At 43.2% G+C, this 25363-nt stretch overlaps 1 protein-coding gene across 1 annotated transcript in view; it reads right to left on the minus strand.

The window, feature by feature from the left end:
• INADL (InaD-like (Drosophila)) overlaps positions 1-25363 on the minus strand; it is a 250101-nt gene that overhangs the window by 81956 nt on the left and 142782 nt on the right. The window contains exons 28-29 of the mRNA XM_015415230.1: positions 10601-10797; positions 1620-1711 (exon numbers count right to left, since the gene is read on the minus strand). Coding sequence (XP_015270716.1) covers positions 1620-1711; positions 10601-10797 — 289 coding nt within the window. The remainder of the gene's footprint in view (positions 1-1619; positions 1712-10600; positions 10798-25363) is intronic.

Below are 25363 nucleotides of genomic sequence, written 5' to 3' on the forward strand. Positions count from 1 at the left end.
AGGAATCATCATCCTCACTCAAGTTCTCATTCAAAAACAGGCCTCCAATTTAGGGAACATCAGCAACCATTAAAAACATTAAAATTCACTTGTCAAAGGTCACAACTCCCACAAGGTGCCAGTTTAGGCCAAATGATAGAGAAGGACCCCTTTTTTGTAATCAGGCAGCAAACCTACAACTATATAAGCTGGCTGATCTTCTGCCTTACAATATACCATCCTTCTGATTCTCCCCTAGCCCAGTCCACTTTCATTCCCTAGACTCCTTCCAAACATCAAATTTCAGAAAATTTTGTTTCATGAAATCCTCTCTATTTCAATCAAATAACCATGTGCTGCTTGATTCTCCAATTGCAGCCAGTCTACACGTATGTGTCCACCCCAGGGCTTGTTTTGTAGAAAAAGCCCAGCAGGAACTCATTAGCATAATAGGCCATACCCAACAGCAGAAACTCATTAGCATATTAGGCCAAACCCCTGATAGCACCGCGCATTAGCATATTAGGCCATACCCCCATGTTACCAGAAGTGTGGTCATCCAGCCACACCCACCTTTTGCTTCTTATTCTGTTTACCTTGTTTGTTGTCAAAAGCCAGGGCTTTTTTTGTAGCAGGAACTCCTTTGCATGTTAGGCCACACACCCCTAATGTAGCCAATCCTAATGAGTTTCTGCTGTTAGGTGTGGCCTGTTATGCTAATGAATTCCTGCCCAAAAATAGCCCTGGTCATCCCATCTGTGATGGGACCTTTTTTCCTACATCAGAATGATTTTAACAAAGTCTTTAACTTGTCTTGCTTTCAATCAGCAAGCCAGTTTTTCATTGGTTCCATAATGATACCATATGCTTACATGATATGACTAGGAGGGAGGGAGGTGTTTAGAGTTTTGTTTCATTTGATTTTAACCTGAAATGTTTTAATTATGATTATGATTTCTAAACTGCTTTGAGCCAAAAGGAATGGTGGGGAATAAATATTTTAAAGAAGAGATACAAATAATCACCAAAGGATTAATGATGACAGTAATATTTATCAAACTTCAAAACAAGAAATGACCACTGTCCAATCAATAAATAAGACAATTACATTTCTCATAGAAGTGGCAACCAAGAAGCCCTTTCAAAAAGATTGAAATCCCAATTAGCAGGGGGAGCAGTGGATAGATAGACTGAATCTAAATGCTCAGCCCCTTCCTGCCCAGCTGTTTGATGCAAAAGAGGAACTACACACACAGTACCCAGTTAAACATGTGATTTGACATCCATTTAGCAGAGCAGTAGTGCATAAGCTTGCTGCCATGTATACAGCAGCTTAAATTGAATCAGAGTGATGACTAGCCCAAGGTTACCTAGTAAGTTTCCAGATAAGGTGAGGATTCGAACCAGGGTCTTCCACATCCTACTCAGACACTCTAACCACTAAATCACTCTGGCTGTCATAACAAATTGTGTGAGAAATTGCAAAATGTTTAAAAGGCTTGTCCTTGAAAGCATATTTTAGCAGCCATCAATTTTATTTGGAAATTCACTTTTTCTCCATACATAGCACTTCCCAGTTCGAGCAACTAGTCTCTGATTTGATGATAAACTCACTTGTTTACTACTTATGTCATTCTTACCGTATGAATACCAGTTTGACCTTTGATGGGGCAGTCTTAATTATTGCAGAAGCATTTTGGTGACTTCTTCCGTACAAGATCTGGTTATTTATCTGTTTTATAAAAAAAAGAACATCAAACATAATTAAAAATTAAGCCAAGACAAAAGGTTATGTATTGCTTTGTAATTTTATCACATACTTCTGAAGGAAATGTTCTCTTCTCTACACTTTTTCTTTTAATCTAATCTTCAGTCAGCAAGCAAGGATAAAGTTAAAAGGTATGAGTCTTTTGATTTTTGTTTTAGTTTTACTGTGATAACTTTCTGTGTGAATAAAGTTTTGATCAATTGGACTAATTATAACTGTAGAATAAGACTGATTATATAAACCAAGGTTGTGCCATTCACTACTTCAAATACAACTCGATAGTGAGAGATAAAAATCACACACACTGTAAAATGGAGGAGATAGAAATCCTATTCCGTAGAAACCTACTGCAATGTCAAAACATATCACAGTTTTGCCTTTTATTACTTTGTTCCCTTGCAGGAGTACAGATCAGTATTTTAAAAGAGTCTTCTTAAAGCACAATGGCATTTTAGTATGATAGCATGCAAAAATGCATGAAAAGCAAAAATAGTCAATGTTAACCTCTTTCAGTGCACCTCAGAAACCTCGAGGCCTGCCATCAATCCACATAAAGCAAGACTTAGCTTTGATGTGGTTTCCCTTGAAAAACTGGTAGATACAAGCAAATTTAAACATTTTCCATAAGTATTTCAAGTGAGATTGGGAATTGATATATTCCAGTCCAGTAGTTCTGTTAGTCTGTTCCACAAAAACAACCAAGTCTGATGGCACTTAAAGACTAACAGATTTATTATGGCACAAGCTTTCAGGGTCACTTCATTAGATTCACAGGAAATGACAGTAATAAACCTAAGGAAGGAAAATGTTAATTTTCAGTGATAGCAGAATAATTCCTCATGTCAAGGAAATGACAACATAACTAACTAATGGAAACAAGATCATAATAGCCAATTCAGAAAAATGTCCAGTGCAGCTTTCTGTAGGAAAGTGAAAGAATCTTACACCGACAGAAGTAGGTTGGTGACATTAGCGAACAGAATTTTTTGTTAAAGATATAATGAAGTTTCTGCTCCAAACAACAGTGATAAAGCACATTCAATAAAATCCCCCAGCATATATTCCAGAAATATCAGGCTATAAAATACAGAAAGCAAGCTATAATTTTTGACACAAATTATTCACCTAAGAAAGCAGGCCAGAGTCACACATGTTTCAGTGCAATCTTTGGGTATATTGCCTGCATTCTTGCTGGGAGTAATTCTGCTCTCACAAATGGAATTAAATTATTTTTTGAGAAATGCGCTAATTGTTGAACCAAGTATTTAACATCTTATATCACCTACATGTAATACTATGTGTATTCCCATATATCCATGTGTCATGTAGCCTGTTTCAAATCAGACTGAAACAGAATGGTTCAAGGTTGAGAAGGGTGCTCAAACAGGGTTCTCATGACCAAGGACAGCATACTGTCTCCGCACCACACCTTTACTCAAATTTGAAAAGGCCCTTACACTACGAACAGAGCCCTAACTAAACAAGCTGGTTACCTGTATAGTTTCCCTATTGGGGAAAAGAGCAGCCTGGGATATGTGTGTGATGTATATAAAAAATGGCACAGGAGAAAAAGTGAAACCTCTTCAGAGATGTGTTGTGATCTAATTGCCTTCCTTTCCACATAGCTGCTAAAAGATACAGAAGATCTGATCAGGGATCTCTGATGTCTCATCCTGTAAAGCCCTATAAATGGGGGGGGGGGACTGCAAACTTGGAGCATGAAATTTACCTCATAATCTCAAGCAGCATACTTGTACAGAGCAAATCAAGTGAATTGTAAGGTAGGAGTTCCACTGAGTCTTTAGCAGTGAATTTAGAGTAAGCAACATTTCTAGTATAAGCAGAAATTCTATCTACAGCTGTTTTTGCGGAATTAAGGATGCCAGCCTCCAGGTGGGACCCGGGATCCCCTGGAATTACAGCTCATCTCCAGACTACAGAGATCAGTTCCCCTGGAGAAAACGGACACTTGGGACTCTACAGCACTGTACCCCACTGAGGTCCCTGTCTTCCCTAGGCTCCATCCCCAAATCTCCACAAACTTCCCAACCTGAAACGGGCAACCTGACCACTCCATTGCCTGCCAGTTGCCAGGGGGCCCTGGCAACCCTAAATATTATTTTTGAGTAATTTTATAAACCTTGGGAATGTCCTCCCTTCAATATCTTTGATACTGATATCAAAGACTCAATTGCTTTACTCTTTTCTTGTAGGCTTCATAACAAAACAACCATTACTTACTGTAATGTTAAAATCATCTCGGGGCTCATTATGAGGAACAGATGTAGTCAGAGAAGGGTAAAAGAACAAAAGGCAAGAAAAGATAAAAGAAACTACTAGCTGGAGTGGCTATATTATCAATAAAGATTAAAACAGAAAATGAGATTTAAAGCAAAGCATACGTTTTTGAGTGATACCGACATCATAAATATTTCATAGAAGGTGGATGTGGTTCCTTAAGATAAGAAAAACATAGGAGTATTATAAGAAAGAGGAAATTATGGCTATACATCAAAATATGGAGGATGATTAGTTTGGGAATCATTTCTACGGGCAACTGAAACCTCCTTTGAAAAAAAAAATAGCTTCAGGCTCTGGATTCAGCCCTCTTCAGGAACAAAGCACATATCACTCTTCCAATAAAGAAGAATGGGTAGGTTTTAACAATAAGGTTTCTCAGTTCAGTGTGGTGTCATGGTCAGAATGATATACTAGGCTCTAGGACAGGGGTATCAAACGTAAGGCCTGGGGGGTGGAACCCGCCCATCCAGGGCTGTTATGTGGCCCGTGACCAACTGGTGTAAGGGAGGGAGCAGGAGGCTTCTTGGGGGTGGGTGGGTGGAGCCGCTCCAATTGTGGCTTCAGCACGGCAGGACAACCTGCAGCAGTCGAGCAGAACCCCTTCACTTCAGGTAAATTGGGAGCCACTGCAGCCGCATTCATACCTCTCCATTCAGCCTGCAGCTCCAGGGATGCTGTCCCGAATGGCTGCAGGGATCAGTGTTTGCATGTGGGGATGTGCAAACAATCCTCTGTTGGGGCATGGGAATATCTGCCCAGTGCTGCACTGCTGGCTCTCCAATCCACCCATGTGGGCTTTCCTCCGCACCCCCCTCCCAGCCCATGGGGCCTTGCAGTAAGGATATATCAACTTGAAGCTTGCCAGTTTTTGCCCTTTATAAAGTTTATTATCTCCGGTAACCAGCATTACATTTTATGGCATACATGGCCCGGCCCAACAAAATAACATTTATGTCAGATCCGGCCGTCACAACAAATGAGTTCAACACCTCTGCTCTAGGTGAGGTTAACATGGATACTTGTTCACACCCCAAACATTTCCTGTAGAAGAAGAAGAAGAGATTGGATGTAGCCTAACCTATAGGCATGGCATGCCAACTGGCAGGAGATGGAACAGGTGGGGACGTATGCTGGGTGGGGGGCATGATTGACATCTCTAGTGTGATGATTAGAACTCATGGATGTAATTTATGAGCCAGTGTCCATTATTTTTGAGAATTCTTGGAGAACAGGTGAGGTGCTAGAAGACTGGAGGCGGGCAAATGTTGGCCCCATCTTCAAGAAGGGGGAAAAGGAGGATCCGGATAACTACTGACCCATCAGCTTGCCCTTTATACCTGGAAAAGTTTAGAACAAATCATCAAACAGTCAGTCCTTGAGCACTTAGAAAGGATGGCTGTGATTGCTAAGAGCCAGCATGGGTTTCTCAAGAACTAATCATGTCACACACTAACCTTATCTCTTCTTTTAAGAAAGTTACTACCTTGCTGGATCAGGGAAATGCTGTAGACATAGTTTATCTTGGCTTCAGTAAGGCTTTTGATAAGGTTCCACATAATATACTTGTTGACAAATTGGTAAAATGTGGCTGCTGTATGCCAATGATTTAGTTCTTATTTCCCTTTACAGAGGGAGGAAGATATCCCCAGTGCAATTCAGGTTTTCAATTCTAAAATAATAAATGGGGTCTCTATCTGGATTTCGGTGATCACAGAATCTTTTGACCACCCCCTATGTCAGTTTATATGCAGGATAATGGGAGTCCCTTGTTGCATCTCAGATGTATCTCTCAGAGCTGAACTTGGCCAAAAGTCATTGGAAGCTAGAGCATGTCTTAGTGCTTTCAAGCTAAGGCTAAGGATTCTTTTTTGCTTTGGAAGACGAAGGTCTGTTGTTCTTTCTTAAACAAGATGCTTACCATTCTCAACGGATGAAGACTAGATTAAGGTAGCTAGGGCTTATAACTAAAGATATCTTCTTGCTAGGTAAAATGTCTTTCACTTGTCCAGCATCACTTTGTGGAGGTGGATTACAACAGTACAATGATTCACTCATGCAGTGTCTGTTTGAATCAATATTTTGGTTATCTTACCTCCTCGGACTCTGCTATTACACAGGAGACAACTACTGGCCCCCACCCTTGTTAGGGCATTCGCTTTATCTCACCTTATAATGCCATCCCATCCAAAGTGTTACAGGGGAGATTTTGTTATATTCCATATATTCAGATTGTCTTTGCCCTTGCAGTCAGGGTAAAACTGATACTCTTGTCTCACAAAATATTGGAATGTCATTTTTTTACCGCTTTTAGGAATTGCTGGATCTCACTGCTTTTAACATACTCTCTGTTTAATAAACTCCAAGGGAATAATATTCCCTATCTGATGCTAGACAGTGACCCGAACATAACCTACTTGGTAGCCAAATTTCTGTCTAACGTTTTCCTTTAGTAAGTAATGTATTATTCTTTTAGTAATTGCTCAAGATCATCTACATGGAGCTGCGGTGGCTCAAGTGGTTAAGACGCTGAACTGCAGGCTGTGGAAGGTCAGTAGTTCAGCGGTTCAAGACCCGGGTGCCGCAAGACAGGGTGAGCTCCTGTCTCTAGTTCCAGCTCCTGCCAACCTAGCAGTTCGAAAGCAAGAAATTGCAAGTAGATAAATAGGGACCACTTCGGTGGGAAGGTAACAGCGTTCCGTGCGCCTTGGTGTTTAGTCATGCCGGCCACATGACCACGGAAATGTCTTCGGACAGCGCTGGCTCTTCGGCTTTGAAACGGAGATGAGCACCGCAACCCTAGAGTCGGATTCGACTGGCTTTCGAGAATGTAATATTCTTTTAGTAATTTTACAAGATCATCTGATAATAGGAGTTCTGAAAAGGAAAGGAAAGGTTTGTTGCTATATCAGTAAAATTGGAATATGTTTGGGTTCAAATGCTCCAGTCCCTCCTTCCTCTCTTTCCTGTGAAGTGAGATAATTAGTTATTTCCATGTTTACACCTAACTGCATCTGAACCACGACCTATGGTTTGCACATCCTGGACAAACCAGCATTCCAAACTGATAATGCTGTTGTGATGAGAAGCATAAGCCATAGTTCACTGATACACATTTAAATGTAAACTAGGATGGGATGAAAGCCCCAAATAAATATTTATCTCACTATGCACAAGGACAGAAATCAGTAAGAATGCCTAAGGATCCCTCAGTCTCATTCACATAGCAGCACACTACGTTTTACCATTACATCAGACCCAAGTAATCAAGGGGGCAGCAACAGCACGGGGAATGGAAGAGGAGTCAAGCAAAATGTGGGATGATGGCAAGAGAAAAGTTAGAAGCAAATAGAGTACAAAACTCTTCTGCACTGAATGAAAGCATTCTATCCCAATCCTGGCTACTTGACTTTAAGAGACTGAACCTGGAATCTTAGGCATGCAAATCATGTGCTTGTCACTGAAGGGCCAGAAGGAGTTTGTGCCATTAAGATTTGTGGTACTTAAAAAAAAAAAAAACTTTTGTCTGCCTACAAGCACATAGACACATTCAAACATTTAATAATCCAATGACTAATCATCCTAAAGAAGGTAGCGTAAAGCAGAAGATTGAAGCAGTTCTGTCCTGCTCCAGTTTGCCATTCCATTGAGAGACAGACTAACCTTTCATAGCCTTGTTCTCAATATCCACACCCATTATATACATTATATACAAATAATATAAAACACTGCAGTACTTGTAAAACACATAGCTCCCACAAATATTCTTTAAGTCTTCTACAGCTTTGAACTAGACTCTGTTGTATTACCTACCCTGCCTCACTGCAACAGGGAGTATGACATTTTCTATTGCTATAAATGCATCGACATGCCAGTGTTCCTGAATTCCATTATTAGTATGACACAAGAAGCGGGACCCGTGATACTCATGGGGGTGAGTATGCCCCACAGCCCATGGCCCGCAAATCAGGAGGAGGTCCTCACTGAGGAGGAGGCTGCAAGTGAGCCCAGCAGCAACAGTGGCAAGCCCTGTCCGGGTCCCAGCCACCACCCGCCCAGGCTCCCCCCACCCACCCAGCAGCAATGGCGGTGAGCCCTGCATGGCTCCCAGCCGCCCGGCCGTTGCCCACTGCGGCTACTCTCTCTCCCCCCCCCAGCAGCAACAGCGGCGAGCCCTGCTCGGATCCCAGCTGTCCACTCCCCAAGGCTCCCCCGGCTCCTTCACAGCTGCCAGCAGCAAGCTCCACCACAGTTCCAAATGGCAAGTCCATTCTCCACGCATGTGTGAGAATGCAGTTTCAGTTTTTTGGGGATTTAAGTATCCCCATATATTTTTTTTAAACATGTCAGATTTTTCTGCACACCCAAGTAATGCCTCAAGTGTGCAGGAATTTCTGTTGAGCCTCCATGTGCCCCCAATTTGCGGAAATAAGTATCTGCATGCACTGGGGACACTTGGCTATTAGTATATAGATTTGTTCTAACATCATTGCCCATCATCCTGGTTTTATTTCTGTTATTGACTGTACATTTTCCCATTTAAAATAATTATTCAAGAATGACAAGTCATAACCAGTGCTGAACAGTAGACAGGTTTGGAGTTCGGATTTTTAAAAAAATGACCAGAGTTGACAACAGACAGAACAGCCAGACAAGCAGCTTTCAAAAGGGGGGGGGAGTACTTTCTGTTTGACACAAAGATCAGCCAATCAATGCTGCAAATACATTGCTTTAAATAAGGGGAAAGAAGAAGAAGAGAAGAGATTGGACTTATACCCCGCCCTTCACTTGGAGTCTCAGAGCGGCTTACAAACTCCTTTCCCTTCCCCTCCCCACAACAGACACCCTGTGAGGTGGGTGAGGCTGAGAGAACTCTGACACAAACTGCTCTTTTTCAAGGACAGCTGTGCCAGAGCTTGTGACTGACCGAAGGGCACACCAGCAGGTGCGAGTGGAGGAGTGGGGAATCAAACCCGGTTCTCCCAGATTAGAGTCTGCACACTTAACCACTACACCAAACTGGAAAGGTTCTACTAGTTTGGTGTAGTGGTGTGGAGTGCGGACTTTAATCTGGGAGAACCAGGTTTGATTCCCCACTCCTCCACACGCAGCTGCTGGTGTGACTTTGGGTCAGTCATAAGTTCTTTCAGAGGTGCTGTCTCAAGAGCAGTTCTTGAGAGAGCTCTCTCAGCCCCACCTACCTCACAGAATGTCTGTTGTGGGGAGGGGAAGGGAAAGGAGTTTGTAAGCCGCTCTGAGACTCTAAGTGAAGGGTGGGGTATAAATCCAATCTCCTCCTCCTCCTCCATCCTTGGCAGAAGGTTTGTGTGACTGCAACTGTGAAAGTTCTGAGCTGAATTTATGCATGCCTGTATGCAGCCTCAAAGAGCCAGTTTGGTGTGGTGGTTAAGTGCACAGACTCTAATCTGGGAAAACCGGGTTTGATTCCCCACTCCTCCACTTGCAGCTGCTGGACGACCTTGGGCAAGCCATAGTTCTGTCACAGCTTTTCTCTCAAGGACAGTTCTGGAACTTACCTCACAGGGTCTCTGTTGTGGGGAGGGGAAGGGAAAGGAGTTTGTAAGCCGCTCTGAGACTCTAAGTGAAGGGTGGGGTATAAATCCAATCTCTTCTTCTTCTCTTCTTCTACTACTATTTCTAACAGTTAAAATTAATCCTATTCAAGATGAACAGATAATTATAGTTAATTTAAATAGATTTAAAGCAGTGTGTTAAATACAGTGTGTTACTTAAATACAACAAAATTGAAGGATGGCCAAAAAAAAAAATCCCCATTTTTTTTCAATCATCCCATGTGTTCATTCTTCTGCAAGAGAACACATACCCTCACTCTCAAGCTAAGAGAAACAGAATTAATATGATCTATTTCAAAACTGGATATGTTGAGTTAGACTGCTCGGATACCATGATAACAGCTATTAAACCCTAACAAAAATAGAATCACATGATCACAGCTAAAATATCAAGAAAGTTCAGCAATGAAAGTGGATTACATCTGCTGGAACTCACACAATGTAATGCCAGCATCCTAAACTTAGCAATGGATCTAAATAATGTTTTGTCAATATGAAGTACCTTGTATGTCCCTGCTGCTTCCCCAGCAATGCATATGCAATTTTAAATTGTGATAATCATATTGGGTATTTCCCCCCCTTTTAATAAAGTGATCCCCCATATATGGAGTGTCCTCAACCCCTCCCTTGACTACGGACGAGCCTGTTTTGCCACCTTACTGATTGGCACTCACGTAGAAAGTATGTCTTCCTCTCTCTTTCACTGTCCTACCAATAGAAACTTGACCATGAAGTTTGCTGTTAAAAGGAATGAAAAGACTTGCTTATGTCTTCAAACTACTGGACAGGGAGAGATTAAATTGTTTATACAGCAGTAGCAAAAGGGTTGTTGTGATGTCCCAAAATTGTGCCTGTTGGCATGTTTGCTGTATCTGGAGCTTCAGCTCATTATTTTGTACTTGGTTCTTGATCTTCTCTATCACTACACATTAAAACATTTAAAATGAAAAAGAACAATTACCTCTAGAAGTTCATCTCCAATGCGCATTCTTCCATCTTTTCCTGCTGGGCCATCTGGACTGATGCCCACAACAAAGATGCTCATGCGAGACCTGTCCTTGTTGCCAGCAAGGCTGAGTCCAAGACCATTCTTATCCTTTTCAAGCTCAATAATGTGCAACTCCCCTGGCAGATCTGCATATCTTTGCCTGATTTTCTCTGAAAATAAAAGAAATAAATAGTATATATTGTTAGGAGATAACTTTCAGTGCAACATACCAGTTGGCTGTAATTGCTTCTTGGGCTTCTGGTTTAATGAAGAAGAGTGAAACCAGGTAATTGCCCGGGAGCTCAAAAGAGTTTGCTTATTTTCACTGTATGCATTCACCAGCCAGTGCTGACCTCCAATGTCCCTTGTGCTCTCCCATGGGGTAGGATCAGCACAGACTGCCTAATGGTGTCATGTCACCCACTGGAAGTTAATGCACAAGAAGTGGATTTTTTCACCCACCTAAACTTAAGAACATAAGAGACGCCAATGTTGGATCAGGCCAATGGCCCATCCAGTCCAACACTCTGTCACACAGTGGCCAAAAATACCAGATGACATCAGGAGGTCCAGCAGGGGGGCCAGGACATTAGAAGCCCTCCCACTGTTAACCCCCCCCCCCCAAGTACCAAGAAGACAGAGCATCACTTGCCCCAGAGTTCCTTTCTATACCTTGTGGCTAACTTACTATTGAAAGTTTTGCATCAGTGAAATGCAAGAAATCCATGAATTGGCTGTCTGTACATTAGCACTGACACGTTGCTATGCTATGCCCTACTAAGAGCATTCAGACAATCACTAAAGCCATTGACAACCAGATTCTGCAAGGAGAAGGAAATAAATACATTTCTAGCTGTTGTTATTTCTTATCTCCTTGGTTCTCAAGAGTGGAGAATATTATTCCATCTTAATTATCAAGGTGCAGAAATGTGAAATGCACCTCCACACTATACTTGAGGAAGGCAGGAGTATATTAGTATGATTTATCTCATGGGTGGCTAGCCTACAGAAAATTTACTAAGTACTCTTAAGCCAGTTCCTAATTAATTTTCTGACCACTTGGTTATTTGGAGTTCACCTGTGATCAGTGTGTGTGGGGAGAGATTAGGGCTGCCAAGTCCCCCTGGGGGGTGGGAATTCCCCCGCTAAAAGAGCCCCTAATCTGCTGGTCTGGATCTGGCTGGCGGCGGGAACCCCACCCCCGAAGTAGCCAGATCAAGCTGACATGCCCAGCGCGATGACGTAGACCGGAAGTGATGTCATCACGCTGGGCACGTTGCCAGGCGACGCTCTAGCAATTGCCCTGAAAACTCTCCGTTTCAAAGCCAAAGAGCCAGCGCTGTCAGAAGATGTTTCCGTGGTCATGTGGCCAGCATGACTAAACACCAAGGCGCACGGAACGCTGTTACCTTCCCACTGAAGTGGTACCTATTTATCTACTTGCAATTTCTTGCTTTCAAACTGCTAGGTTGGCAGGAGCTGGAACTAGAGACGGGAGCTCACGCCGTCATGTGGCAACTCGGGTCATGAACTGCTGAACTACCGACCTTCCACAGCCTGCAGTTCAGCATCTTAACAACTTGAGCCACCGCAGCTCCTTTACACAGTGTAAATCAAAACAATGAACAGAATGGGATATTCAACAAACAATGGTTTTGGACTCCAGAAATCTGAAACCAAGAAGAAATCTGAACAGCTGAAACAAATCATATGCATTAATAAGACTCGTTAAACTATGCTTACATACAGTTTTTATTTATGATCCAGTGATCAAACAACAGTCTGTGTCTAGTATGCACAACATATAGGTGTAATTTTTTAACAAATTTTTAAAAACCTTTCTATATTTGCAAGATGTTGATAGATAAATTTATCAGCTTCCTTGTGATTAAAACCTTAGCACAGAATCTAGCCACTTAAATGGAGGCTTCATCTGAATGGTCTGCAAGGAGGAGGGATGTATAAAATGTATCCAATCTGCTTGGGAACTTAGAATAGGAGTGAGGTGCATGGAATTCATGTCCTTGTAGAATTTACAATGTTGTAAAACATGCTTGACCATTTCAGTTGTGCCAGATTGGCAGGGGCAAAGGTGCTGGGAGTATGAAATGCATAGGTATCTAAGCCAAGACTGAGTGATGGTTCTGTAGTATTTGGGGAATTCTATGGTGTAGAGGTAATTTGCTGGCACAAAGTTTCATGAGTAATTACTCACCACCAGATAGAGACATGCCCAAACTCTATCAGTTTGGGAGATGTATCCCAAATTTATTGTTTTATGATTTCTTTGGCTCCCGAGCACCCAAGGTGGCAAATTGCTGAGTGGGGAAAGCTGTATAGTTGTAGTTTGTTCTTGATGGTGACCAACCAAGCTTAGCAATAGGTATCTAGAAGGACTAAAGAGGCTAATCCAGATGGATTAAAATTTAATTTAAACCAAAGGCATGTTGCCGGATACCAGCTGGGTGCCTCTAGTGGTACTTGCCCCAACTCTATTCTAAGGATTTCGTTTGGTGCACAAAAAGGGACACCAAATGTACTCCTGTTTGGACTGTATGGTTTCTAGTGGGCAGGTGTCTTTATATAAACAAATTTGTGAGCCATACAGAAGTCTGGAAAATACTTTGGCTTGAAAAACTTTGATAGTGTAAGGAATGTGTGAGCTTCCCTTCGAAAAGAAAAATCTCAGGGTAGCTGATGCCACTCTTTGGGTGCTCTCAGTGGCCTGAGTCAACTGGGATTTCCACAATCCTGCGGATTGGAACACTACACCGAGCTATTTAAAAACCTTCACCTGGCAGATCAATGGGCATGAGATAGAACAGGTAAAGGTTTCCCCAGTTTCATTTTATCCATAATCCCATCAACCTATGGTTGAAGGGATTCAAAATGAAATAAAGAAAAAAGAATTAAACTGAGGAAACCTTCAGCTGCTCTATCTTATGCCCATTGATCTGCCATCTGTGTTTAATATGACTCCCAGAGAAAAACAGGATTTTAGTTTTTGAAAATTTATTATTAATTGCTCCTCCTGGCAGTATACTGTAAGAGCCCAGAGGGCTCTTCTGAGTCCTACCTCAGAGTGGGACAAGATGGCTGTATCATCTACATATAGTAAAGCTGGTAGTGGTCTGTTTGCCACCCTTGGTGGATAGAATTCTGGTCTGATCAGTGCTTGGACTACTGAACTAATATGGAAATTAAATAAAGGGGGGGGCAAAATACAGCCTTGGTTCACTCCTTTTTAAAAAGGAATCCTGCATGAAAGATTGGTTCCTACTGCCAGGAAGTTATTTTTGTGCAGCATACAAATAAGGGTGAATAGTCTATGATCAATTGATGAGGCCTCTAATTTAAGCCATAATCTGTCTCTGGCAATGCTGTCAAAGGCCTTTTTTTAGTTGACAAAGGATACACAGAGTACCCCATCGGTCATTAAACTATGCAGAAATTACATAGTAGGATTGTACTTACAGCAACAGAAAATATGTACTATATATTGGCTTGCCAAGTCCCCCCAGGGGGCAGGGAAACCCCCACCCCAGAGGCCCGTTCCCCGCCGCCGGCCCTGCCTATGGAAGGGGGAGGTGCTTTCCCAGGAGGAAGGAGTCAAGGACTGCACCACTCCTGGACCACCGGAGAATCATGGTGACCTCTGGCGACTCCTACTGAGGCATTAGGGATGTTCGGAGAACATCCTTGATAGCCTGCCTTTACCTCCTGGCCCTGGAATTCTTTGGATCCAATCAGGGGTCTTTTGGGGCCGGAGCACTGCTCCGGTAGCCCAGGAGCCCGCACTAATGGCGGCGGCAGCAAGCCCCGCCCCTAGCTCCCCGCACCAAAAGCACTGTGACTCGGGGGAGGCTGGAGAGCCCCGCTGCCGCATCCCCCAGGCCCATGCAGGAGCGCTGCAGCTTGGGGGAGGCCAGAGAGCCCCGTCGCCACATCCCTCGGGTCCACGCAGGAGTGCTGCAGCTCTGGGGAGGCCAGAGAACCCTGCCACTGCATCCCCCGGGCCTGTGCAGGAGCACTGCAGCTCGGGGGAGGCCAGAGAGCCCCGCCACCACGTTCCCCGGGCCCGCGCAGGAGTGCTGCGGCTCGGGGGAGGCTGGAGAGCCCCAGTGCTGTGTCCCCTGGGCTTGCTTTCCCTTCTCTTCCTCCCTTCCTCTCTTTTCTTCCTCTCTTCCTTTTATTCCCTCCTTTCCTTCTCTCCTTTTTTCTTTCCCTCCTTCTTCCCTTCTCTCTCATTCTTTCCCTCCTTCTTTCCTTCTCTTTCTTTCCCTCTTTCCTTGTCTCTACTCTCTCTCTTTCCTTCTTCTGTGGCCCAACTCTAGTGAGAAGGGGTTTAAACTTTAAACCCCTTCTCTCTTCGCTTCCCCCCCCTGGCTGGGGAAGGGAAGGGGAGATGCCTCCCCCCCTTTTGCTTCCCCTTCCAGTGATGTCAGGGGGCGTGGCATATGCTAAAAGCTAATGAACTCCTGCATATGCTAATGAACTCCTGCAGCTCTTTTTCTATGAAAAGACCCCTGGATCCGATCCAAATACTTGCCTGGGTCCGGCCCTGCTTAGCTTCTAAGATCTTACAAGATTGGGCTTGCCTGGGCTATCCAGGTCAGGGCTGAAACTAAGTAAAACATTTTTGAAAATTAATAGGAAATATCAGAAAACTCAGATACTTCAGATAAGAGTCAGAGTTGTGCAATGGTTAGAGTATCAGACTAGGAAATTAAATGTGTGAATGCCTTTGTTATTTATCTAATTTTCACCCTAATTTCCAAAGTTTTCCATGATCCTATTGCATGTATCCCCAAACAGACCTTGATTATGCATTAATTTGATGCTACTGGTTTATTTTAAGAATGAGCCATTTTCATTTCTACAACTTACAAGTAAATATCAGTATTCAGCGGTTAGAAAGTGCTCAGAATTATGCTTTTAAACACTTTGTTGAACACATAATTTCTTCCACATTAAACAAAAACTCAATTATGGCGAACACAAAATATAGTTTAGGTGAAAGATGCATGTTGGTGGCATTTTACTCCTCTTAAACCTATGCTGAGCAGGGAGGCTGATGAAGCATAACTAGGTTCCCCTACCAGCCTTCCCTTCTTCACTGAATTGCTCCCAATAGTATGCAAGCAGTGTCTGCACAGAACTGGTAGGGATCGGTTGACAGCAGAGGGTACTTCATTCCTGAAACACTGAACTTGCCTTGTCAATCTACCTCTGGGGTCCAGATACTGCACTGAGAACCACAGTACCATGGTGAAGTAACAGATTATCAAAAAACTGCAGAAGTAGTGCCAAAGTTCAGAATTCCTCTTTCAACCAGAAAACGTTACGTTTTACTGAATTAAATGCAATTCACCTCTAGGTATAGAGGCTGCCCTTCCATTCTAATTAATGTTCATGCCAGCAGGAGCTAACGTCACTGTTTTTAAGAAATGAGTCAAAATGCCTTGAACAAGCTCCATCTCTCATGAGTATTTAGATACTCTTCACAGGGTAGCTCTTACAGGACCATAGCATACATGAATCTCAGTGTTGTCAAAATATTAGCTACCAATCAACCTTCAAATATCTTCTGGGTTTTTCTGCTGACCTTGTTTAACAGTTGGGTAGTTTACTGATTTTTGCATCTTCATCTGAATGTTGGTCTATCATTTTATACAAACACTTAATGACCAAACACATAAATTTCAATTATTTTTCAATCCCACCCTCCTGTTTTCACTATTCTCCCTCCTCCAGCTGGTATAATTTTTCAGTGCTGTGCTTTACCAATGGAAGCCAGTTAGCATCTGTTTTTGCAAACAATTCCATTATCTGCTTTCATTACCAGATACTTTATGCAAAGCAATTGTAATTCTGATGTTATTACATTACAAACAGGATATCTAGCCATGTTATATCCAACAGTACAGATCATATGGCATTTTATGAATCTCCTAAAAGGTATTTAGTCAGGAAGTGAACCATCAATTTTTAAAACAATAAATACATGCAAAGATAAGTATAGATAATGTATCTATACATTAGCGCCTCATTTTTTATCCCCCCCCCAAAAAAGAAGCCTTGAAATGGAAGGCAGAGCAAAATAAGGCTGATTTACTGCTACAATATTTTCTTTGTCTATTTCAAGGGTTGACTTGTAGGCTAATTCCTCATATGCTCCAGACCTTGACAGCAAATTGTGGGATAAAAATAAATCGATAGTGTTTTTATAACCTCATCATCATTAAACAAATCCTGTGTTTGACGGCTCTGACCTGTGATTTTGCTCGGTTAGTGGTGACACTGATAGGCCCAAAAGTATTGAATTCCAACTGCCTTCACCAGGACAAACTCCCAAATAAATACATAAAGGATGTCTGGAATACAGACATCAGAGTTGCATGATTTCACACACAGCAAGACACAGCCCAAATCTGATAGATGCTGAGGAACTTACTGCTGATTTTTGCCCTCCAGGGAACATAGAACATGCACACATCTAGCTCAGAGTATTAGCAAAAGGCTTGAAGCCGACACGGATATTGACATCATATCAACAATACAAGAATGTCATGCCATATATTGCATTGGAAAGAATAAATGAATGGCTGTGCCATTTCATCAGCAGCACATGAAGCAACAGACTCAGTGTATGTACACCATCCATTTTCTTCCCCGGCCAACCCTAAATCGAGGATCTTTCTGAAGGGCTGAATCAACATAGTGGCCAAGTTATGTATGTGTGCCTTGCCAAGCACTGGCAAACACATTCACTTTATTTATATCCTGCCTTTCTATCTACTGGGAATCCAAAGTCGCTTAGATCATTCTCTTCTCTTGTTTTATCCTCACAACCCTATGAGCTAGGTCAGGCTGAGTGTGTGTGACTGGCCCAAGGTGGCATCTCCCAGATCCTAGTTAGATACTCCCAGCAAGTGGCATCTCCCAGATCCTAGTTAGATACTCTAAGCACTACACCACACATTTGTATACTTCCTTTGTCTCTCTGGCTGCTGTTACAAGGGTTGACTTGTAGGTTGCTTTCCTCATACGCTCCAGACCTTGACAGCAAAATGTGGATTAAAAATAAATTAGTTTTTATAGCCCCATCATTGTTAAACAAATCCTGTGTTAAACCCATCATTAAACAAACACTGCCTGTTCTCTGATACAAACACAGGTATCTTATATTATTTATTTATTTAACATTCTTGTGAATTATGCAACATCATTTAAACTGCTGCTTCTCCATGGCAAAATACACTGCACCAGAGCCTAATCCTTTCCCAGCTACTGGGTCTATATATGTTGTTGAGAAAAGCCACAAGCTCTGAGAAAAATACCAAATAACATGAATTGTGTATACTTTGTGCTCTGATGGTACATGGAGTATGGTATGAAGCGGACATTTTAGTGTGAGTGAAGGAAGAGGACAGGTAATTTATTCCAATATGGGAAGTAAGTCTTAACAGGAAAGGCGAATTAAGGTGCATGTATTTGGTGATGTTGTATTAGTTCCCCTCATGTGTTTCTAGGGAGGGGCTTGCCTACAATGACTTGAGAATGTTCTGCATATACTTATGAAATCACAAGCACCCAGTCAGGATGATGCTTTTAGGTTTTTAATAGAAAAGAGCACAGTAGCACCTTAAAAACTAACAACATTTGTGGCAGGGTATGAGCTTTCGTGACTCACTGCTCACTTCTTCAGATACAGCTAGAATGTGAGTCCATCTGTCCTACATATTGGAAAGTGGAGTGATTTCGGATGCCAAATGGCATAAGCAGGCAAATGACAATACCAGGTGTGATTGGATTAGGTGTGGTATGCAGAGAGGTAGTAGGCTTGGAGAAACCAGCATTGGTAATGAGACAGGAAACCTAGGTCTCGATTCAGTTCAGATGGATGTATTGTCTTGAGCTTTAGCAGTTGCAATTCAGAATTGCAACTGGTAACAAAGCTCAAGCCAATGGTAAAAAGTATACTCGCCATAGAATTCAGAAATAATGAAAGGGGCCAATTTAACAACCCCAAATTCTTTGACTACAAATTCATAGTAATTTATTTATTTATTATTTCGATTTATATCCCGCCCTTCCCGTGAGCGGGCTCAGGGCAGCTCACAAGAATAAATGCAAACAATTTAAATTAATACAATAAATAATACAGTAAAACCAATTTAAAGTATCTGAAATATTTAAAGTGGGTAGTGCAATGCAATTAATTCCAGTCATTACAGCCAGGAAAAATAAGTGGGCTGATGTCGAGCCAAGATGGTCTCATGTAGCAGTAATAGGGAGGCCAGCTGGTAGATGCCCACTGCCTCAACCAAAGGCCTGGCGGAACAGCTCCATTTTACAGGCCCTGCAAAACTGCAACAGGTCGCGCAGGGCTCTGATCTCAATCGGGAGCATGTTCCACCAGCCTGGGGCCAGGACCGATAAGGCCCTGGCCTTGGTGGAGGCTAGACAGGCATCTTTCGGGCTGGGGACAACCAGCAGATGGCTTTCCGCAGACTGCATATATGGGGAGAGGCGGTCCCATAGATATGTCGGTCCCAGGCCACATAACGCTTTAAAGGTCAACACCTTGAAGCAGATCCAGTACTCAACTGGTAGCCAGTGCAACTGGCAGAGCACCAGCTGGATGCGCACCCGCACAGACATCACAGTCAATAGGCGCACCGCTGCATTTTGCAGTAGCTAGAGTTTTCAGATCAGCCTCAAGGGTAAGCCCACATAGAGTGACTTACAGTAATCAAGTCTGGAAGTGACCATTGCATGGATTACTGTAGCTACTTGTAGCTACTTTCAATCCACTTTTGGTGTACTTTCCAAATGGATTAAAATCCAGTGTGTGAACTGGCAAAATCCAGTTGGAAGGTGCATTGAAAGTGGATCGAAAGTGGATTATTTTGTGTGTGTGATTGCAGCCTCTGATTATAGCTACCAGAGTACTTTAGAACAGGACCACAAATGGTCCTATGAGCTTCCCTCAGTGTTGGACGATTAATATTGAATCTCTCTTAAACATAACTCTGTACCAACCTGCTGCCCCTGAAGACAGACTTGAAGACCAATCCTGTCTCCAGAGACAAGGGATTTCCTAACCTGCCTCACTGGCAGCTAAACTCTGTCTGAAGGAAAAATGGCAGTTTGACTGCCTTTTTAGCTTCATTCCTCCCTTCCATCTGCTCCATCAAGATTTCAAAGGTCCTGATTGAATGTTACCAGCTCATTACCACTAGGTTAAAAAGTGATTGGTAGTTTCAGGACTTTGACCTGTCAGTCACAGGTAACCAAAGACTCTGTTGAGGTAGGGACAGGAAGAGTCAAATGTAACCCCTAGCCCTAAACTATACTGTATTAACTTACACATGATGCCAGCTACTATATGATTACCACTTAAGGTGTCGAACTCATTTGTTATGAGGACTGGATCTGACATAAATGTCACTTTGTCAGACCGGGCCAAGTGTGCCATAAAACATAATGCCAGTTACCAGAGATATAAACTTTATAAAGGAAACAGGCAAACCCAATTAATGATATGAGCTTTAAAATAAATGTACTTAAAATATTAACACTCCCCAAAAAATTCTGAATGTATTTGGGAATTACCAGGTAGATCCAAAAACAATCTGTTCCTGCCTTTTAGCTGTTTGTCAGGTTTCTACTGCAGTAGAAACTTTGAAGGGATGGCAGAAGAAAGTCTGAGGATCTGCTGTGCTGGAGGAGAGCTGAGAGCACCTTGCTAGCTCAGCTTGGGGCTGGCTCCTCATGCAGCCTGGTTTAAAGCAGACTGCAGGAGAAGCCAGCTGAGGATCAGCTCTGCCCACTGGGAGCTCTCAGCTGCCCACCAGCTCACCTTGGAGCTGGCTTCACCTACAGCCCAATTTAAACCAGGCTGTAAGAGACGTCAGCCCAGGATCAGATGGGTCAGTGGGAAGCTGAGAGCGCCACACTGACTGGGCTTGGAACTGGCTTCTCCTGCAGCCCAGTTTAAACTGGGCTGCAAAAGAAGTCAAGCCAGGATCGGTTTTGCTGCAGGGAACGGATTGGTCCCCGCCAGCTCAACTTGGGGCTGGCTCCTCCTGTAGCCCAGTTTAAACTGGGCTGTACAGAAAGCCAGCCCAGGATCAGCTGTGCCTATGGGGATGTTCCCTGCTGGCACAGCTTCTGGTGTGCACTTCTGCCCTCCCCCCATTTTTTCTTCTCAGGTCTATTGGGCATGAAAACAATTGGGATTTCCTAAAAATCCCAGATCTGAATACATTTCCAGTATTTGGATGCAGGATTTTGTGGGAAACCTGAAATCTTTTCCAGTTCAATAGACCCAAACCTGGGGGGTGGGGAAATGGGGAAAAAATTGCACACCCCTAGTCTGTGATGTAGCAATCTTGAGTATGCAGTTTATGTGTATACCTTGTAATCTGAGAACGTACTTTTGATTTATTGACATATATTACAGAAAAGAGCTGTTCACAGACTTACATTGTCCCAAACATAAACAGAGTTTATTTGGTGGTAGTTTGGACCCAAAACCTGATAAACTTTGCTAATACCAACTTCAGAAAGCTTATCCTTCGGTACAGCATCACACTGCTCCTCGGCTACCTGCAATTTGTAGCATCCTTTCATTGGTAGGTGGGGAGCAGTGTGAATGTCCCATTTTGTTGACTGTATTGACTCACTATGTGTAATCTACCTTGACTACACCTCCCACCTCAGAGAAATGTTTCCTGTCCGTCCCATTCCTCCCTGGCACAAGTTATTGCAGGGGCCCTCTTCCCTCTCGAAAATTCATTTTCCTAGTACACTAGATCAGCAACTTTATTTCTCTGCAACCCTGGAAGCATTTCCGTTTGTTAAGCAGGGTTTCTTCCCCACTTAGAGAAGTTCACCCCAAAATGTACACATATAATACAAACTCTCCAAATAACTGGAGCCACCACCCTCAAGACTTGCTCAATCCACCAAAAAATCATGAACCCTCCACAGATTCACCAGCCACCTGTCAATGACTAAAACTCTGAACTGGCCCTTTTCTCCCACCACCTCTGTGTGATTCACCCACACCAATCCACTCTCCTTCAAATCTCAAGTCTGCTCCCACTGACTACTCCTTTCCTTGCACTTCAGTCCCACTTGGAGACTTGATCTTCCACAAACACACACATACACCCCATGGTGCTGAGGTCTGAGCATGGGGACTAACAACTGGGAGACCCAGGTTCATAAGCCCCACTCTGCCATGGAAGCTGCTGAGTGACTTTGGGCCATTTACTCTCTCAGCCTACGTACCCTGCACAGCTGTGAGAACAAAAACCAGATGGGGAGAATGAAACTTGGGTTCCCATTTGGAGAGAAAAGCAAGGTACAGATGGCTAAAAAAGAAAAATGACGCAACAAAATCTCATTAAGTCTTTAAAGTGGCTCAAGACTCCTGTTTTATCTTAACCTCCAACTATAGCCCTGTTCTTGTATGCCCCCCCAACAACATTCAGTACCTTCCCTCACACCAACAGCTATATTTCTCTTCCCCTTCCATGGCTTTCCAAGTGCAGTTCCCACCATGTACCCCACTGCATGCATATAAACCTTTCTCTTCTGTGCCCCTCCCTCCAGTCCCTTATACTCCACTCCCCAGATACACCCTGGCATTCCCATTCCTACACTTCCCCTAACCCCTGTTTTCCAACAGCTCCTCTACCACCACCTTCACACACAATGACTTTCTCCCTCCCTTCTTCACTCCTCCCAAAGAGCTGCTTCTCCAGCACTGTGGTGGAGAAAGAGCGAGAGAGGTGGGCAGAGGAGAAAAAGAAGGTGGTGCCAACAGTGGCAAAGGAGGTGACTTCTGCTGTTGAGATGAAGAGGGAGGCCCACCATGCATGCACACTGACAGGGAGGCTGAGACGCACCCACACCTCTGACAGGAGGAGAAGAGGAGGTGGCAGCCGCACATGTGCAGCCTGGCCCAACTCAGAGAGAGAGGAAGGGGGGAGAGAGAGGAAGGGGGGACCTGGCATGGGGCTTTTTGCTGCTCTTGCCACCATCAGCACCACCCTCCTTTTCCTTGCTCGCAGGCCGAATAACAGGCCTGGATGGGCCGGTTCTGGACCCTGAGCCATATGTTTAACATCCCTGATTTTGCAAGGTACCTCTGACTATGACTATATTGGCTTCTAGAAATATGGTAGATCAATATTACCATGTTTCCCTAGGTGCTGAACATAATGTTTAATGAAGTATGCATTTGTTGTTGTTGTTCAGTCGCACAGTCGAGTCCGACTCTTCGCAACCCCATGGACCAGATCCTGCCAGGCCTTCCGGTCTTCCGCCGTCCTCTGAAGTTGGCTCAATTTCATGTTCGTTGCATCTATGACACTGTCTAACCATCTCATCCTTTGCCGTCCCCGTCTTCTTTGACCTTCAGTCTTTCCCAGCATCAGGGTCTTCTCCAGTGAGTGCTCCCTTCTCATTTGGTGGCCAAAGTATTTGAGTTTCAGTTTCAGTATCTGGCCTTCCAGGGAACAGTCAGGGTTGATTTCTTTTAGGATTGACTGATTTGATCTTCTTGCAATCCAAGGGACTCTCAAGAGTCTTCTCCAGCACCATAGTTCAAAAAATCTTCTTCAGCACTCGGCCTTCCTTATAGTCCAACTCTCGCAGCCATACATGACTACTGGGAATACCATTGCTTTGACCATGCGGACCTTTGTTGGCAGGGTGATGTCTCTACTTTTTATCATGCTGTTTAGGTTCGCCATCGCTTTCCTTCCAAGGAGCAGGCGTCTTTTAATTTCAAGGCTGCTGTCACAGCCTGCGGTGATCTGGGATCCCAGGAACGTGAAGTCTGTCACTACTTCCACGACTTCCCCTTCTATTTGCCAAGGAGTGATGGGGCCGGATGCCATGATCTTAGTTTTTTTTAATGTTGCGCTTAAGCCCACTTTTGCGCTCTCCTCTTTTACTCTGAGCAAGAGGCTCTTTAGATCCTCTTCACTTTCAGCCATTAGAGTGGTATCATCTGCATATCTGAGGTTGTTGATCTTTTCCCCAGCAATCTTAATTCCCGCTTGTGATTCATCCAGGCCAGCATTTCGCATGATGTACTCTGCATATATATTAAATAAGCAAGGTGACAATATACATCCTTGTCGTACTCCTTTTCCTATGCTGAACCAATCAGTTGTTCCATATCCGGTTCTAAATGTCGCTTCTTGACCTTTATACAGGTTTCTCAAGAGACATGTGAGGTGGTCTGGTACTCCCATCTCTTTAAGGACCTGCCATAGTTTGTTGTGATCCACACAGTCAAAGGCTTTAGCATAGTCAATGAAGCAGAAGTAGATGCTTTTCTGGTACTCTCTTGCTTTCTCCATAATCCAGTGAATGTTGGCAATTTGATCTCTAGTTCCTCTACCTCTTCGAAACCCAGCTTGTACTTCTGGCAGTTCTCTATCCACGTACTGTTGAAGCCTAGCTTGTAGGATCTTGAGCATGACCTTGCTAGCGTGTGATATGAGTGCAATTGTGCGATAGTTTGAACATTCCTTGGCATTGCCCTTCTTTGGGATTGGAATGTATACTGACCTTTTCCAATCCTGTGGCCACTGTTGCGTTTTCCAAATTTGCTGGCAAATTGAGTGCAGCACTTTAACAGCATCATCTTTTAAGACTTTGAATAGCTCAGCTGGAACACCATCACCTCCACTAGCTTTGTTGTTAGTAATGCTTTCTAAGGCCCATTTAACTTCACATTCCAGGATGTCTGGCTCGAGGTCAGTGATTATACCTTCGTGGTTGTCAAGGACATCGGGGTCTTTCTTGTATAGTTCTTCTGTGTATTCTTGCATAGTATGCATAGGGATATAATTTTACTGACCACCTTGCCTATAAAACCTGACCCAAAATCCAAAGGTGAAGCCTCCCAGATCTATTGTTTTTAGCCCAGAACTGATACAATGTTTCATCTTGCATTTGCCTTGCATCTAAATCCAAGTAATCCTTTTAATACCCAGGTTCTGACTAACCTGATTAATAGGATTTTAAAATATGCAATCTCTGATCTCTGAGCAGGCCTCAGTGAAAATGTCTTTGAAAAAAACCCTGCTCACTTCTAATTAAGAATGTCTAGAAATTGTCTGAGGCCTTTGCTGGACTGTGCGTTCACTGTACTTCAAATGGCTTCTCTCCTTAAAATGGAAGGAGTTTTCTATGACTGAGGGCACCAGACTTTTATCATATGTTGACTCCACAAGCTGCATAAGTAAGTGTTGCTGATCATCTCAGCACACTACACACAAAGAACTTGAAATTGTGCATGAAGTTCTTTTTAAGATGAGGACTAATTCTCAATAAAATGGTAAATCCTACATCTGGATTATATCACTTCAGACTGCATACTCTTCTTTACATAACAGGTGCCTTCCATATAAAAAACTCAGTCTATGATATGCTAGTTTTCTATGTGGAAGAAATTTGGTATGTAAAAATGAGCCTGCAAACATGAGCTACCTACCCACAGAAGGATTGTTTGCCCACTAACAACAAGCAGTCCTCAGCCCTAAATTTGAGGAGTTAGAGAAAAAAAATGGAGGTGGGTGGGAAATAAATAGCATTGATGGTGACACTCTGGGGATTTCCCCACCTGTTAATGCAAAGACATTGGGGTTGGAGGGATTTCTGGAGCATCACTAGCAAGTGATGTCACATCCTCCAAACCTCCCCCTG

This window comes from Gekko japonicus, unplaced genomic scaffold, assembly GCF_001447785.1.
Source record: "Gekko japonicus isolate JY-2015 unplaced genomic scaffold, Gekko_japonicus_V1.1 scaffold199, whole genome shotgun sequence".
Lineage (NCBI taxonomy): Eukaryota > Metazoa > Chordata > Lepidosauria > Squamata > Gekkonidae > Gekko > Gekko japonicus.